This window comes from Triticum urartu, chromosome 2A (assembly GCF_056163025.1).
Source record: "Triticum urartu cultivar PI428250 chromosome 2A, HENAU_Tu73, whole genome shotgun sequence".
Taxonomy (NCBI): Eukaryota; Viridiplantae; Streptophyta; class Magnoliopsida; order Poales; family Poaceae; genus Triticum; species Triticum urartu.
Window position 1 is genome coordinate 154851790 of NC_141874.1, and position 14797 is coordinate 154866586.

Below are 14797 nucleotides of genomic sequence, written 5' to 3' on the forward strand. Positions count from 1 at the left end.
TTACAATTGGTGATTGAATGTCAAATGGCAGTGATTTTATATCAATGTGTGGGAGGTTGATGAAAGATTGCGTGCAGATATACTATATTTCTAGCTGAAGTTAACAATGCTAAAATATTTCATTGGGCGGCAACTTGAGGGAAAGAAACATACATATAAGCCTATTTTGAAATGTCTAGAAATATTGAAGCTTCAGCATGGCGCTCCAGCATCCGTGGAGGAGATGCACCGTTTTGGACATGTTGGTCAACTTCTGTTGCTTGAGGGGTTGATCACGAGCGTAGTATAGGCCGACGGCGGGGAGGTGGTTTGTGTCAGGAAAGAGGGCGACGCTGGGGAGGAGGCCAATGATGTGGAAGAGGGTGATGAAGGGAGGAGGACGGCGGTAGGAGAGGGATGCAAGGAGTGGTGGCGAGCTAAATAGAGTGAGGTGGAGGGTTGGCGGTTTGGCGGTGGCGAGCTTGTGAGAAGGGAACAACGGCGGCGTCATGAATAGTGCTTCGACTGGGTTCTTCAGAAGAGGGATTCAGAACTAAGTTATGCCACTTGGCGATGACATTGTCGTCGTAAACATATTAAGCTATGTGATTCGACTTCACAAAGCTAAGCTTCGGCAACTTCACCAAATTATACTATGAGAGGCCTCCGATCCGCGTAGTTGGTTAAGCATGGAGTTGAAGCAGATCCGAGCAATCCCTGAATTAAAATTCTGCTTTTGGACATCAACATATCAAACTGAAACAGGACTGATTGATGCGCCTACCCTACCGGTGGTTGAATAAAATTTTGTAAGTCTTAGTGTCACCTCATGATACTATCCATGCTTTTCATCCTGAAAAAGTCATTCGTTTAACTGCACTGTCACCCGTAGCACGGACACACTTACTAATACTGATAGTAACAACATCTATCAGGACTGACGATAGATAGTAACAAGAAGGATTCATATGATTGCCCAGAGTTATGAACAGTGGTTCAGACATGATGCATGGTCGCAAGCCGACCACTCACACTCATACTCCGATACTCGCACGTGCCATCTGATATCTGACCATCACGAGGATAAGATCTCTACTCGTTCTCAATTAATCCTGACACCGACAACAGCAAATCCTTGCAAATAATTGAGCCTGATCACGACACCAATGGAAACGGCATTGCACGCACGACCATGACCGAATCCTGCACACGAGCGAGCTCGTCGACACAGAAGGCACGAAGGAAGGGACATCGCGTTCCAGAACCAGATCGCCGTCTCATCCCAAGAAAACATCATGTCGCCGTAACCACCGCGGAGACCTATCCGATGCGACCAAAAATGGTTTCGGCTCAGAGCGCCGGAGGATCACGGCGTTCTCATGCAACTGCTTCTTAAAACACTTTTTTTCAGTACAACCCCCTGAACACATCAACGATCCAGATTAAAAGATACCTTTTTATGAGAATAAGTGAGTAGGGGTAGGATGAAAAATTAAGGTGGGGGAGGCGTACCGCGGCGTAGCGAGGCGCGTGTCCGTACAGCCCGTTGTACGCCCGTACGTGGGCGCTGTACGTCGCGTGAGGAGGAGGGCGGGCCCACGCGTACTAAACCTAGTCCATTAATTCGACGTGGATTAGGCGAAACATTAACGCCGGCGCAGTGAGCCGTCCCGTCGTCGGCGTCGGTCCGCGGGCGGCGCGGATTCACACGCCACTGCCTGCCGCGTGCCTGCGCACGCCACCGCTTGACCGCCCGCGCACGCCGCCCTCGCGTACCAGGCATTAATCGCCGGCGCCGATTCACACGCCGCCGCCTGCCCTTCTGCGCCCTTGACCGCTCGGCTGCCCACCGGCATTGATCGCCGGCACCCCCGCCCCACCCACCACTACGCCCTATAAAAAGCGCCTCGCGCCCTCCGTCGGCTCGCACACCACCGTTGCCTCGGCTCTCCTTCTCCCCTTCTCGCCGGCGTCGTCCTCTTGCGCCCTTCACCACCTCGCGCGTCGTGCCTCTCCCCTCGCCAACGATGGCCCGCCCCAACTTGACGATCGAGGAGGCGGAGGAGCTCGCCCACTTCGGCATCCCCGCCGCGCCCGACGTGCCCACGAAGCACAACCGCGCGCGGCGACATCAGCTCTGGGACGGCCGCACCTTCGAGAAGGTGGTCGCGCCGTACCGCGCGCAGGCGGTCGCCGGCGTCGTGCCAGCTCCGACGGGGTACGGCTTTGAGCTGTACCGCCGCGGCGAGGCGCGCTCGACCCGCGCCCGCCACGCCATGCACCCGCCCGCGCCCCGCGGAGGCCCAGGTGGTGACCGCGGCGCTGTCCGCCTCGGCCCCGGCGATCGCCGTACGGCGGGCAGGAACGGCGTCGGGTCCAGCCGTACCGCGGGCAGGAACGGCGCAGGGTCCAGCCGCGCCCCTCCAGCCAAGCCGTAGCAGCCGCCAGAGCCGGCATTGGTGGCGGAGTACAGACGGCTGGCGGCGGAGGCCGGCGACCCGGAGGACATGCCGGGCTACCTGACGGCGCTCCGGGAGTCGAAGAACATGCCGCAGCCGCCGCCGCTCGTTCAGGAGTACCTTCAGGTCGCCCCGGGCGCCGTCCACCCGGAGGACTTTCCCGGGTATCACGCCGCGCTCGAGGACTCGATGGCTGCGCCGGCCGTGCCCGTGGTGCCCCTCGACGACAGCAGCAGCAGCAGCGACGACAGCGACCACGGCGACGGCCTCTATGACGAGGCAGACTTCGGCGGCATGGAGGACGAGTAGTTTAGGGTTTATTTGAAAATGTCGTTTAGTAATGTTTAATTATTTTCGTAATGTTCTTTAGTTAAGTTTTATTTCTAGTACTATGTAAAATATCTATGAAAACTATAATGAAATATCGAGTGTTTGAATGGATGGTTTTTAAATGTTGTTGAACAATCAAGTGTTTAAATCGATACTGTTATAAAAAGAGTTGTATTGTAAAAAAAATAAGATAAAAATTAAACTTGAATTGAAAAAAACCTATAAAAACTAGAAAAGTAAATATAAAACCAAACAATAAAAAATTGACATAATATTCGCAAAACAAGTTAAGAGATTTTTTTTTAAAGAACGCCGCCACGGAGTCGAGCGAGGCTTAGTAAGTCGCTCCCGATCAAGCCAATCGGCGAAAGGGAACGCTTTTCGGCCCCGCAAGGCCCACGGGCCCAACCATGCAGCGTTGTGAAAGTAGGCGGTGTATTACTTCGGATCACGTTGGTGTAGGGCGGGGCGCGCTATTTAAACTGGTGCGGGCGAGCTCCGGCAGGCGAGGTGGGACTAAAGATAGCGCTCGCCTGTCACGGTGCTGCGCGTGGACCGCCTAGGTGGGCCGATTTCTGTGGGCCGCTGTAAGGCGCGCGTGCGAGCGGCCTGTCGCGGCGCTGCCGCTGCCTAGTGGGCCGCTGGAGGCGCGCCTGCGAGCGGTCGAGGGTGCAGGGGCGGGGTGGATGGTTTCTTTAGTCCCACCTCGCCCGCCGAAGGACGCCCAGACCGGCTTATATAGGCAGATTCATGCACCCTAGCAGATAAGATAGATAGTAAGAATGTGATTTGATTTTGCATTGCCCGGGCAGCTCTGCCGCAGCTGCCCGGCCAGAACACTGTCCAGGCAGCTGCGGTAGTGCTGCTAGTGCATTGTAAATTCAGATCACATCATTATTACGTATCTTATTTTTGATAATTTAGTATTTTATGCAAAGTTTGTTTATTAATACATAAAGTTTTGTAATATTTTTGTCCGGTCAGCGTTTTAGTTGTTTCAAATTCATGCATCATATTAAGAAGGTCAATTTTTTGACATCTTCAGAATGACCTGAAATTTTGCATGTGAGTTAGTATGCCCACTCCCACACATAATCCTAAAATTTATGGTATTTCGATACGAAGAGCACGTTGCGTCACGTCCGGTCAGCATTTAAAGTGTTTCGATACGAAGAGCACGTTGCGTCACGTCCGATCAGCATTTAAAGTGTTTCGATATGAAGAGCACGTTGCGTCACGTCCGGAGACCTCAGGTTTGTACCGTGAGTACATGTCAACATGGATGGAACGCACCCAACTTTTGCATGCGCGTGTGAGTGACCCCCCACGATCTCGCACGTCAGATTACGACGGAATCGGAGTACGAACAGAAGTCGCGTCATGTCGGGAGACGTTTTCTGGGTATTTTCACGAAGAAAATCGTAGTAAATGCATCGAGTGTCGAAACACACCCAAATTTTGCAGGCGTGCTTGTGTGCCACACTATAGCGTGTGAAAAAAATCCCGACGTTTCATGGCTTTGCGAAAGGGAACACATACTGAATGCATGTCACACCCCAGACTGACACCTCAGGTTTGTACTGTGAGTACATGTCAACATGGACGGAATGCATCCAACTTTTGCATTCGCGTGTGAGTGACCCCCACGATCTCGCACGTCAGATTACGACGGAATCAGAGTACGAACGGAAGTCGCGTCACGTCGGGAGACGTTTTCTGGGTATTTTCACGGAGAAAATCGTAGTAAATGCATTGAGTGTCGAAACACACCCAAATTTTGCAGGCGTGCTTGTGTGCCACACTGTAGCGTGTGAAAAAAATCTCGATGTTTCATGGCTTTACGAAAGGGAACACGTACTGAATGCATGTCACACCCCAGACCGACACCTCAGGTTTGTACTGTGAGTACATATCAACATGGACGGAATGCACCCAATTTTTGCATGCGCGTGTGAGTGACCCCCATGATCTCGCACGTCAGATTACGACGGAATCGGAGTACGAACGGAAGTCACGTCACGTCGGGAGACGTTTTCTGGGTATTTTCACGGAGAATATCGTAGTAAATGCATCGAGTGTCGAAACACATCCAAATTTTGCAGGCCTGTCAAAAAAACATGGCGGCGTTTAATGAAAAAAATAATACAAAATAAACAAAAATATAAAAAGTCCCATATTGCGGACAGACTCATTTAAGAAGATTAAAGTGAATTATTACTGTGACACTCCATGATTATGGAGTGCCAGAGCATAATTTACGTTAACCTCCTTAAGTGATACCGCCACACTAGAGGACTTGATATTGCAAGCAGACTACGGTATTTAAACAGGTGAATTAGAACGACGAGAAGCAATGTGGGACTAAACATTAGCATGTTCGGCGGTGCCCACCGTCGCTATAGGTTGGGCGCTATAGGTTCGGCGGTATCGGGCCTGGGCCCAGACGGCGAACGGATAATTGTTTTTTTCTTTTCCATCGCCGTATACCGCCACGCACGGCGGAACCCTATCCACACCATTCGCCCCCCATACGCCGCCCAGTGCCCCCAGTCGCCCTACCACGATCGCCCTCAGGCGCGCAACGACCTCGCCGCACGTGCAGCGCCGTCCATCGCCGTCCACAGTCAACGGCGCTTGTTGGCACAGACTGCCCCACGCACGGCGCAGATCACCGACGCTGGGCAGCCTGCTTTCGGCTCCGCCACAGCCGTTGTTCGGCGGCTGTCGCCCGGATTAAGGTCACGTTTCCCACCTCAAACTATTTCTGTCGATGCTATTGCATAATCATATGTATTAATAGGAAAAAATTAACATGCAGTATGGACATCGATGGTGTGATTCCATGTTCCATAGAGAAGTGGATAAGTCTCGTTGAAAAATTTACCACCGCTCAGCGATTTAGGTTCTACGAAACAGGCTTGGAAGAGATGTTGATCATTTCGTCAGTACAAATGAGAGATTTTTTGCTGCATTTTATTTTGTTAGGTTATAACGCAAACAGCAAAAAATTCATGATACAAGAACACAGTGGCAGTAAAGGCCTTATTTCACTTACACCGGACGATGTGTTTTCAATATTTGGGTTTAAGAATGAAGGTGAGGATGTTTTTCGCATTCTTGTGACGGAAGGAAAAGAGTTAATAAAGAAAATTCCTATTCAGTATGTTCACAAAAAAATGGTCACATAATGATAGATGACTTGATTCAAAAAATTGTGAGGAATAAATCCGCCGACGATGAATTTCTTCGGATGATTGTTCTTGTTTTGCTGGTGACCATTATTGCACCCATGTCGGCTGTCTCCATACCAAAGGAGTACTACGCGTTGGTGCATGACGTGAAGCGGATAAGCACGTTGAATTTTAATGTGTTAACTTTGCGAACTTGTTTGACGGAGATTGGTAAACTAAAGCAGGACGGCCGTGTGAGGCAATGGCCATGTGGCAACCTAGCCCTACTCCAGGTATGCTATTAATTAATGCTATTTCATATTCCTTTAATTTATGTGTTCGTAACTTATTTTGTCATTTGTTTTGTAGTACTTATATTGGGAGAAGGTGCAGCCAACCACCGGCCCGAAAAATGACCCGTTGTCGTTGCAAGTTCCCCTAATAAAAAATTAGACTAAATCTAAAGCGAACAAACGATAAAATTACGACCTGGAAAATGGTCGTGGCAATGGATTGGTAATATTATAATGTTTATTTAGTTATACATTGATTATGCATTGAGAATGTTATGTACTCATGTTCTCATTGCATACTCACTTTGCAGATTGATGACTGCATTACGAAGGAGTATAGAATGAAAAAACTTGCAGATGAACAAGCTGAAAGCAGTAAGAAACATAGTAGCCGAAAGTCATCCGTTACGGGAAAGAAAAAAGTGGACAACATGTCCGAGGTCGCTGCTAATCTAATGCCTTTTATGGACCGGGTTATGAATGATATGAAGGAAATTCGTAAGGAATTGTTTCATATGCCGGAGTTATGCGCACAGATAAAAATGTAACAACTCTGGTATGCACTTTATTAAACTCGATAAATTAATAAAAAGATATAACATGTGACTGAGCTTACTTTTGCAGAGAGTGTTAGAGAAAATGAATAAAACAGGTGTACGGTACAAACCGGGCACAATGGCAGAGGAGGAAGAAAATCTGTATGGACAGAATAGTGAGTCCAGGTATGAAAATAAGTATCCTCAAAAAGAATTTCAGTATGATGACAAACACACACCTAATGGCCGAAATGGCAGTGGGCATTATGATTTGGATTCTGAAGAAGGGGATTAGTTCAAATTCAGTATTGGTCACTTGAGTAGGTTTAAATATGAGAAGGACGATCCTATAGATGTCCCAGAGCAGTCAGAAAAAAAGAAGCATCATCTCTAAAAACCGATGAAATAGAAGCTACAACATGGCAAGTCCCTCAAAATGAGCAAGAAGTGTCACAGGCCTTGTCAGATGATAATCTCGAGGTAGAAGAGAAGAAGGTGGTGATTCCAGCGAAGCGAAAGCGGCATGCATCAAAGTACAGTAAATCTCCTTATGTTAAAAAGACTCCGAGAAAACGTGCAAATCGTTCCGCGAAAACGAGTAAGTTAAACATGCTATGAATATATTATTGGAAATTATGTAGTATAAATTTGTACTTTAACTTTATTGACTTGTATTGTAGAACTGTTTAATGAAACAACCCCTCAATTTGATCATTCTGTAGATGATATGGTGCGTGCCGCTGTGCAGTACGTGAAAGCGTACGAGCACTCACCAAAACATAAGAACCATGAAATATTCAACAACGGTAAAGATGAAGGACTTTCTGCGGACCGAGTTTGCCAGATACTTAACCATGCATGGATATCCGGTGATGTATGTATTTTTATTATCATGCTTATGTCATGCGTTAAGTATGTTGCATCCATCTTAAATTTACTCATTTATTTCAGGTAATTGATGCTTATGCAACGTACATATCGAATTCAAGTATCGTCAAAGACAGGTATATTGTACCCACATATAGATCTTACTGGTTATTGAACACTCGGTCAAAGTCAGTAAGACGAGAGAAGTCGGTAGACGATCCAGAAGGCTTAGCACATGCAAATGAACCTCTCAACAGATGCATGACAGAATATTTTGCAAAACCGAAGGTACCGTTTCTATTACAGAATTGTATTTTCATTACTATCTTATGTGAAAGCCGAGCTTACTAACAATATTTAAGTTATGAAATAGGCTTATTTTGCGTTAAATAAGGATAAAAACCATTGGATTACATGTGTTTTGCACACTAGAAAGAAAGAGTTTCAAATTTTTGATTATTTGAGGGGGGGAAGTAAATATCTCTGAAGCTATCAGGAAATCCGTTAAAAATTTTGTAAGTTTCGTATTCATGTGTGTACAATTAACCATATAATTTGTTTACCGTATGTAGTTAATATTTTCATATTTTTTTGTCAGAGAGAGTAACTTGCAGGAGATATTCAAGATGCAAATTACAGTGCTATTATATCATTCTCGGATGTGTCTGCATGACCTATAGTCCCCTACGACATGCCTCAACAAGAAGATGAGTGAGTTACATGTACCACGTGCTTTTGAAATACATTAATTGGTCAAATGCTATCTTACTTAACGTGCTTTCAAAATTGCACTTATGTTTTTTTAACATAGAAACTCATGTGGACTGTTCGTCCTTCGCTGTTTTTAATACTGAGACGGAGAAAAATTTATTACTCCTATTTCTCAGGTGGGTACATTTTAAGTATAAAAAATGTGTACATTATATCATATATAAGTGATGAAAATAATATTATTTTTATTACTTTTCAGGAATCTATTGATAGTTCGAGAGAAAGAATGATAGCTGGAATTATTATGTCCCCCGAAAATAAGCTTACAGAAGTGAAGAACAAAGTAATTCGACTTGCGAAGAGGAAACAAAAAAAAAATATCATATGACAATTCTACGTGATTGTCGAAATATTATTTATTCATGAATGAGAATTGTGTGTGTATGCTTTATTTTTTATGTGAGTTTCAAATATTTTTAGCATGTCAAGTTTATGTACCCTGGCAAATTTATTAAAAATACATTTTATCATCTCTTATTTTACTATTTAATTTATAATTTATGTTCAGTGAGTGTTCTCGCGAATATATGATTTGGAGTTTTAAAATACTCCGATGATATATGATGACGATATCTCAGAGGCGAGCGCCGCCCGCGCCGCACGTTCGCCGCTACATGGCGCACGTGGGCCGCGTCGTCTGGCCAGCGGGCCCGCGCCGCGCGTCGCCCCAGGGTTGGCCGTTGCCGGCACCGAGGCTGATCCTGCATCGTCCCGCGTGCGCCCCTCTGCGCCCGAGGCGGGGTCAACCTCGGGATCGCCCTCCGCGGCGCCTACTGGCGGCTGTGCAGCGCCTCGGAATCGCCGTCCGTGGCGCCTACTGGCGTCTGTTAACGTTATTTTTTTTAAAATTAAAGCAACCGGCGGCTGTGCAGCGCCTCTGATCGCCCAACATGCATGATTTATATACAAAACTATATATATATATATATACGAAAAAATATATATAATACATATCATGTTAAATTTGTATAACGCATATCATATTATAACGTAAAATTTGTATGTCGCATATCATATTAAGAACAACGAGTATAGCGCCAACAAATATGACATAAGTAAACACCGATTACAAGTCTTCCGTATCAATGTAACGAAACAAATATGTAAGTACTATTGTTTAAGACAACCAAATAAATCGTCAACTGTAATCAAAAGTTGTTCTTTTTATTCAAATATTTCTTTGCTATGATCATCCTGCCATGTTCCTGCATAGAAAGATTGCAATATACGTCAAAAATTTGTAAAGTGTTAACTAAACAAGAAAAGAACGTTAATGAAAAAATGTGCACATACTTTGGATTCTGAGGACAATTGTTTTTGAAATGACCATTTCCCCTGCATAAACCGCATAGACGTATAGGTTTCTCATCAAAACCTTTGGGTCTATCATTTGTAGTCACGCCAGGTTCCTTACCACGGCCTTTGTTATTCTGCCCTTTCGGTGCTCCTTTTGTATTAATTTTTTCTGGATCACCAACAAAAACATGATTTTGATTCGGCACAAAAGCATCATCATGTGCAACTGTATGCCGTCTCACATAATCTTCCTCCTCAACATCCTTATTTGCTATCACATCCTCCAGAGCAGCCTTCAGTTTATCAAATAGAAATGGTTTATTACATGCCGCATGATTTGCTTCCGCAGACAAAATAGTCAACTGACTGTACTTAGTTCTCTCCTGAGTACCTGCCCATCCCCATGCGAAGAGATCGCTAGTGCGTTTCACGGGCAGTCCACCTCTAGCATTCTTGCTGAATTTTCGCAGCACTAAGCACCCAGGTAAGTCCTGCACGTTCAACCTGGCTAAAACATAAAGAACATGCTTGCATGGAAGACCTTTACGTTTCATACTATCACAACTGCACTTCATTGTTTCTTCTGAATTACTAGGTGTATAGTCCACTTTGAATCTCAGTTGCCTGTTATTTTTCCATGCCACTATGAATCTCCTACTGACGGCTCCACTCAGTCTATCTATGATCTCAAGATCCGCTGCCTTCTTCATTTCTTTCTGCAAGAGGTAAAAGTTCACCGCAGTGAAGTCACGGGCAGCGGCTTTTTCAATGCATTTGAAGTCGTCGAGTACTGCTACAGGGAGTGTCTGTGTGGACAGGCAGTCGTCGTGTGACTCGTTCTCATGGAGCCGAACAATTCAGTTCTCATAATGCACAACCATATCAACAATTGTCATGCCAGAGTCAAGATGCATATGAAGGCAAGAGTTCAGACTCTCGCTCCTCTGGTTACTCCGCATACCAAGGAAGAACCCACCGGTGAGATGTGACGCAGCCCAAAGCCTTTTCTTCCGGTACATCCTACGCAACCATATTTCAGTTTTCTCCGACTCCCATTTAGCTCTAAAAGCTGCCCATCTCGCCTCAAACTCATCATGTGTAGTGGCATAATAAATAAGAGACCTGAACTCCTTAAGGGACTTGTGGTGGAGGTGTTTCTGCATGTTTTTCTCAATATGCCACGAACATAGTCGATGCCACACGTCAGTAAGGACCTTCCTGACGGCCCTTATCATGGCTGCGTCTCCGTCAGTAATTATAGACCTCGGCTTCTTTTGACAATGAGCTCGTAAGAAGGTATGCAACACCCAAACGTATGTATCCTCCGTCTCATCTGACACAACTGCACAACCGAGCACAGTGGTGCAACGATGATTGTTTAGACCAACAAAAGGTATGAATGACATTCCGTACCTATTCATCTTGTAAGTGCTGTCGAAGACGATTACATCACCAAAGTCAAGGTAATCCCGACATGACTGAGAATCACACCAGAACATGTTCTTCAGCTTTCCTTCTGCGTCGATAGTGTGCTCAAAGAAAAGTCTGGATCCCTTGTCTTTCTCGTCATCGTGATACCAATTGCAGTGTCCGCATCACCCTTTGCTAGCAACTTCATTTTCTTCCTATAACACATGTTATAAAGCTTCCTCCTCCCGAAACCAGCCAGTGCATATGATCCATACCTACTAACGAAGTTGTCATAAATCCAATGTTTTTTGAGCCCAGCACCTGCCATTGCTAGGATCTCGAGCTTTTGGTATTCCTTTATCTGATTATGAGATCGAAGATATATAACTTCATCTGGTCTAGCAAGAGTGTGACTATGATCATCGCTGAAACTGCTGACATACCAAATGGAGCGCTCTCTGTCAACCTTCACAGTTAGATGGGCCTCGCAATAGCACCGAGTCTCGGCTCTCAGCCTGTGCTTCTTCCCTTCCATGGTACAAAACTTGGCCTGTCGTTTCCCAGACCTTGAACAGAGAAACCTCCTCAACCGCCTACGTGCGTCGATACCCTTACTATATTTCAAGTTGTCCCTCCTAATGCTGAAGCCATGCCTTTTCGTATAGTCGTTATAGAAATCATATGCCTCCTCGTCTGTCCTGAACGCCGTGGACATCACCGTCCAATGCCTGTCCAGTGATTCTTGCTGGTATTCATCGTACCCAGTATCAAAATTGCACTCATCACCATCGGCATCATCATCGTTTTCGCACACGTCACCATCCTCTTCCTGAAAAAAATACAAACAACGGTATATGTCAGTAAGTAGTTGTATAAGGACTATCATATGTATTCACTTTCCACTACTTACTTTGCTCGAGCTGTCATTATAAGATGCATCGATATCGTTTTCATCATTGGCATCATCGAAAAAATTCCACTGATAGTACCCTTCCACTTCCATTTGCGCAAATTGTAAATATGATATGTAAGACTTGATGCGTATTTAATTTCACTTTAAAATAACGTACATAATTCTAAACCTACATGGCTTCCGCTTTCAGCATATGAATCATCTACATCCATACCCTCATTGTCATCATCCCCTCCTATTTGTTCACAGTCAAACATGTTATTGTCATCGCGGATGCTTGTATTTAATATGGTTGAGAACATGCAGACCACTTACATTGCCACTGTAAGACTCATCCAAACTCATATAATTTTCGCCGTCATGTTCGTCTTCATCCAATGACAATGATCCGTCCTCGCTACCGCCATCATCACCGTCATATCCTATTTCAGCCACAATTTATGCACGTTCATATATAATCAAATATCCATTCAAACATCACGTAACATCTTGTCAATGAAAATCCGTTCTTAAATTACTATGCCAGCGCCTCGCGTACCTCGTTGCCTTCGTCAGACATGAGGCGGTTGTCACCGGATACGAGCCGCCGCCGGCGGAGGCGTCTGCCCGACCGAGGCGGTTGTCGGCGTAGTGCACAACGCGTACGTTTTTTTTCGTCGGCCAGGTACTGCGGGAGATGGCAGCGGCGGCGGCGCGAGAGGAGGCGGGTGAGGCGTCTTGAAGATAGGGTTCGCCGATAGTTTTTTTAATCACTCAGGCGTACGCAGCGGGCGCGGGCGGGCGTGCATGCGGGACGTGAGCGCCTACGGGCGGCCGTGCATGCGGACGTGGGCGCATACGGGCGGCCGTACGCGACAGCGCCGTACGGGGACGCGGGCGCGCCTACGGCGGGCGGGTATTATTATACGACGTGTGAAAATGACCGCCCCTGCCCTTTATACGTTTTGGGGGGGGGGGGGGGGGGTGTACCGAAGACCACCTCTTCTCAAGAACCTCCCCCGAAACGCAATAGTTTAGCGGTGCCGTGTTGCGGCCAAAGCCCAAATGATATGCACAGACATCTTTTCCCCCGGTTAGTTTCTTAAGCTGGCATGATAGCTCCATCTGTAGGTCTACCGAGGGGCACACACACATCGACGACAGCTCGGAAATCTTGGCCGGCAAAAACAAAAGAAGGTGAGATCGGGGGCGTGACACGGTCGGATCCTTCGTGGGTTTGCCTCATTCAAATTTGCCTGTGTTTCCCTAGAAGCATCCCGATATAAGACTAGCCATAATGGAGATTAACATACACTAATAACATACACATATCCCTAGACTATATTACTATCTTCATAGTGGATAATAACTTAAGTGTGGTAGCATGCAAAGATTCATTTATTAGGTTATAGACTCATATTGCATTGGGACATGTGATGTTACAGTAACTAGCTAAGTTACTACAACTACCTCTCTCCTCATTAACTCATTGCCACATAAACAAATTTGTTGAGTTGGACTCGATGTTACTGTTGAAGTTACTCCCGCTGTGGCTAGTCTAAATCACCGCGACAGTACTAGTGGCGGTACGGATTCCCTTGGGTGCCAGTGAATGTAACTACCAGTACTGTGGAAGATAAAACAACAGAACCGAGGAAAACAAATGTTGAGTTGCAGGCTGGATGTCTGCTGAATAGATTCAGATACCGGCGCGACGTGTCAGAGTCTGTCTGGCTCTTCGTGGATATGACAAAGGTTGGGAGCAGTAGACTGCAGGAACAGTCTTGGCCTGTGATTTTCTGAATTGCGTACAAGTGCCATTCGAAAATTGTACTCGGCCTACAGTATCAGATGCTATTATAGTACTGGTGCTATAGATGCTTTCGGTTTTGTGCTCTAACTATTACTTATAAAATACACCCGGCCTACAGCATCTGCATGGTGGAACACATTTGTTTCAGATATATAGTATAATTAAAAGGATGGCCGCGTTCTTTTAGGACTAACTGTTTGCATCATCGGTTCCAAAAGAGGAAGAAACAAACAAGAAAAGTGTATGTTTTTATTTAATTTCAAATGAGAACGGTGCACGAATTGGTCCATGAATTAATTAATATAAATATACAAATGCAAGTTGCCGATTATATAATACTGGTATAGTTATCTTGTACAGCAGTAGCGTTTTCTTGGCCTAGATAAAGTCATCTGCATGTCTTCAAAGTTTAATCAACTACTAGTACTACAGACGCTGCTTTGGTGCCGTAACTGCATCTATAATTGGGTCACTGACATGTGAACCAGCTGAAGCTCCGTCCTAGTACTATGTACACGAAAGAGAAGTGTTGGTGGAGCAGTTCTCAAGTCGAAATCGAAAATTGCAATGCATGCCGTCAACCTTGTTGTACGCGTACCCTAGAAGGAGAAAGGGGAACTTGTTCAAATGAAGCGAAAAGAAGAGAAGAAGTCAAATACGGGCCACCGAAATAGAAATTCCAAACCCAGCCGTTCCGCAAAAAAGGAAATTGCAGAATCCGGACCCGTGTGCGATCTTTGACCCCATTTCTCTTCAGAAAAGAAAATGCCAAACTGAGAAGAGGAGAGAACAGCGTGATCAACGCTGAATTGACGGCGCATCCGTGCATGCCCGCGACAGCAAGCTTGTACTGCTCTGTTGTTAGATGATGAAGCGCCGCAACGATGGTGATCTGACGTGCGTACGCCTATGGTCGTCTCAACTGATCTGACGCTTTTTCCACGGGCAAATGATGGTCTGTTTGTGACTCCGGTTTACCGA

General features: G+C 45.8%; 1 protein-coding gene and 1 pseudogene across 1 annotated transcript; both read right to left on the reverse strand.

Moving 5' to 3' along the window:
• Positions 1-175: 175 nt before the first annotated feature.
• Positions 176-6059, reverse strand: LOC147984350 (uncharacterized). Its single transcript, XM_087541059.1, has 3 exons — positions 6056-6059; positions 2022-2722; positions 176-511 (listed from the first exon to the last, which is right to left on the reverse strand). The coding sequence occupies exons 1-3, from the start codon at positions 6057-6059 to the stop codon at positions 176-178; spliced, it is 1041 nt and encodes a 346-aa protein (XP_087397185.1).
• A 3535-nt stretch (positions 6060-9594) lies between these two features.
• LOC147984351 (protein FAR1-RELATED SEQUENCE 5-like) lies at positions 9595-11552 on the reverse strand (annotated as a pseudogene).
• Positions 11553-14797: the final 3245 nt, after the last annotated feature.

Excerpts from the sequence above, each read along its gene's own strand:
- LOC147984350 (XM_087541059.1), bottom strand. Across the intron at positions 512-2,021 it reads TCCGCCTCCTCGATCGTCAA|AACCCAGTCGAAGCACTATT; the intron begins GTTGGGGCGGGC and ends CCTCTTCTGAAG.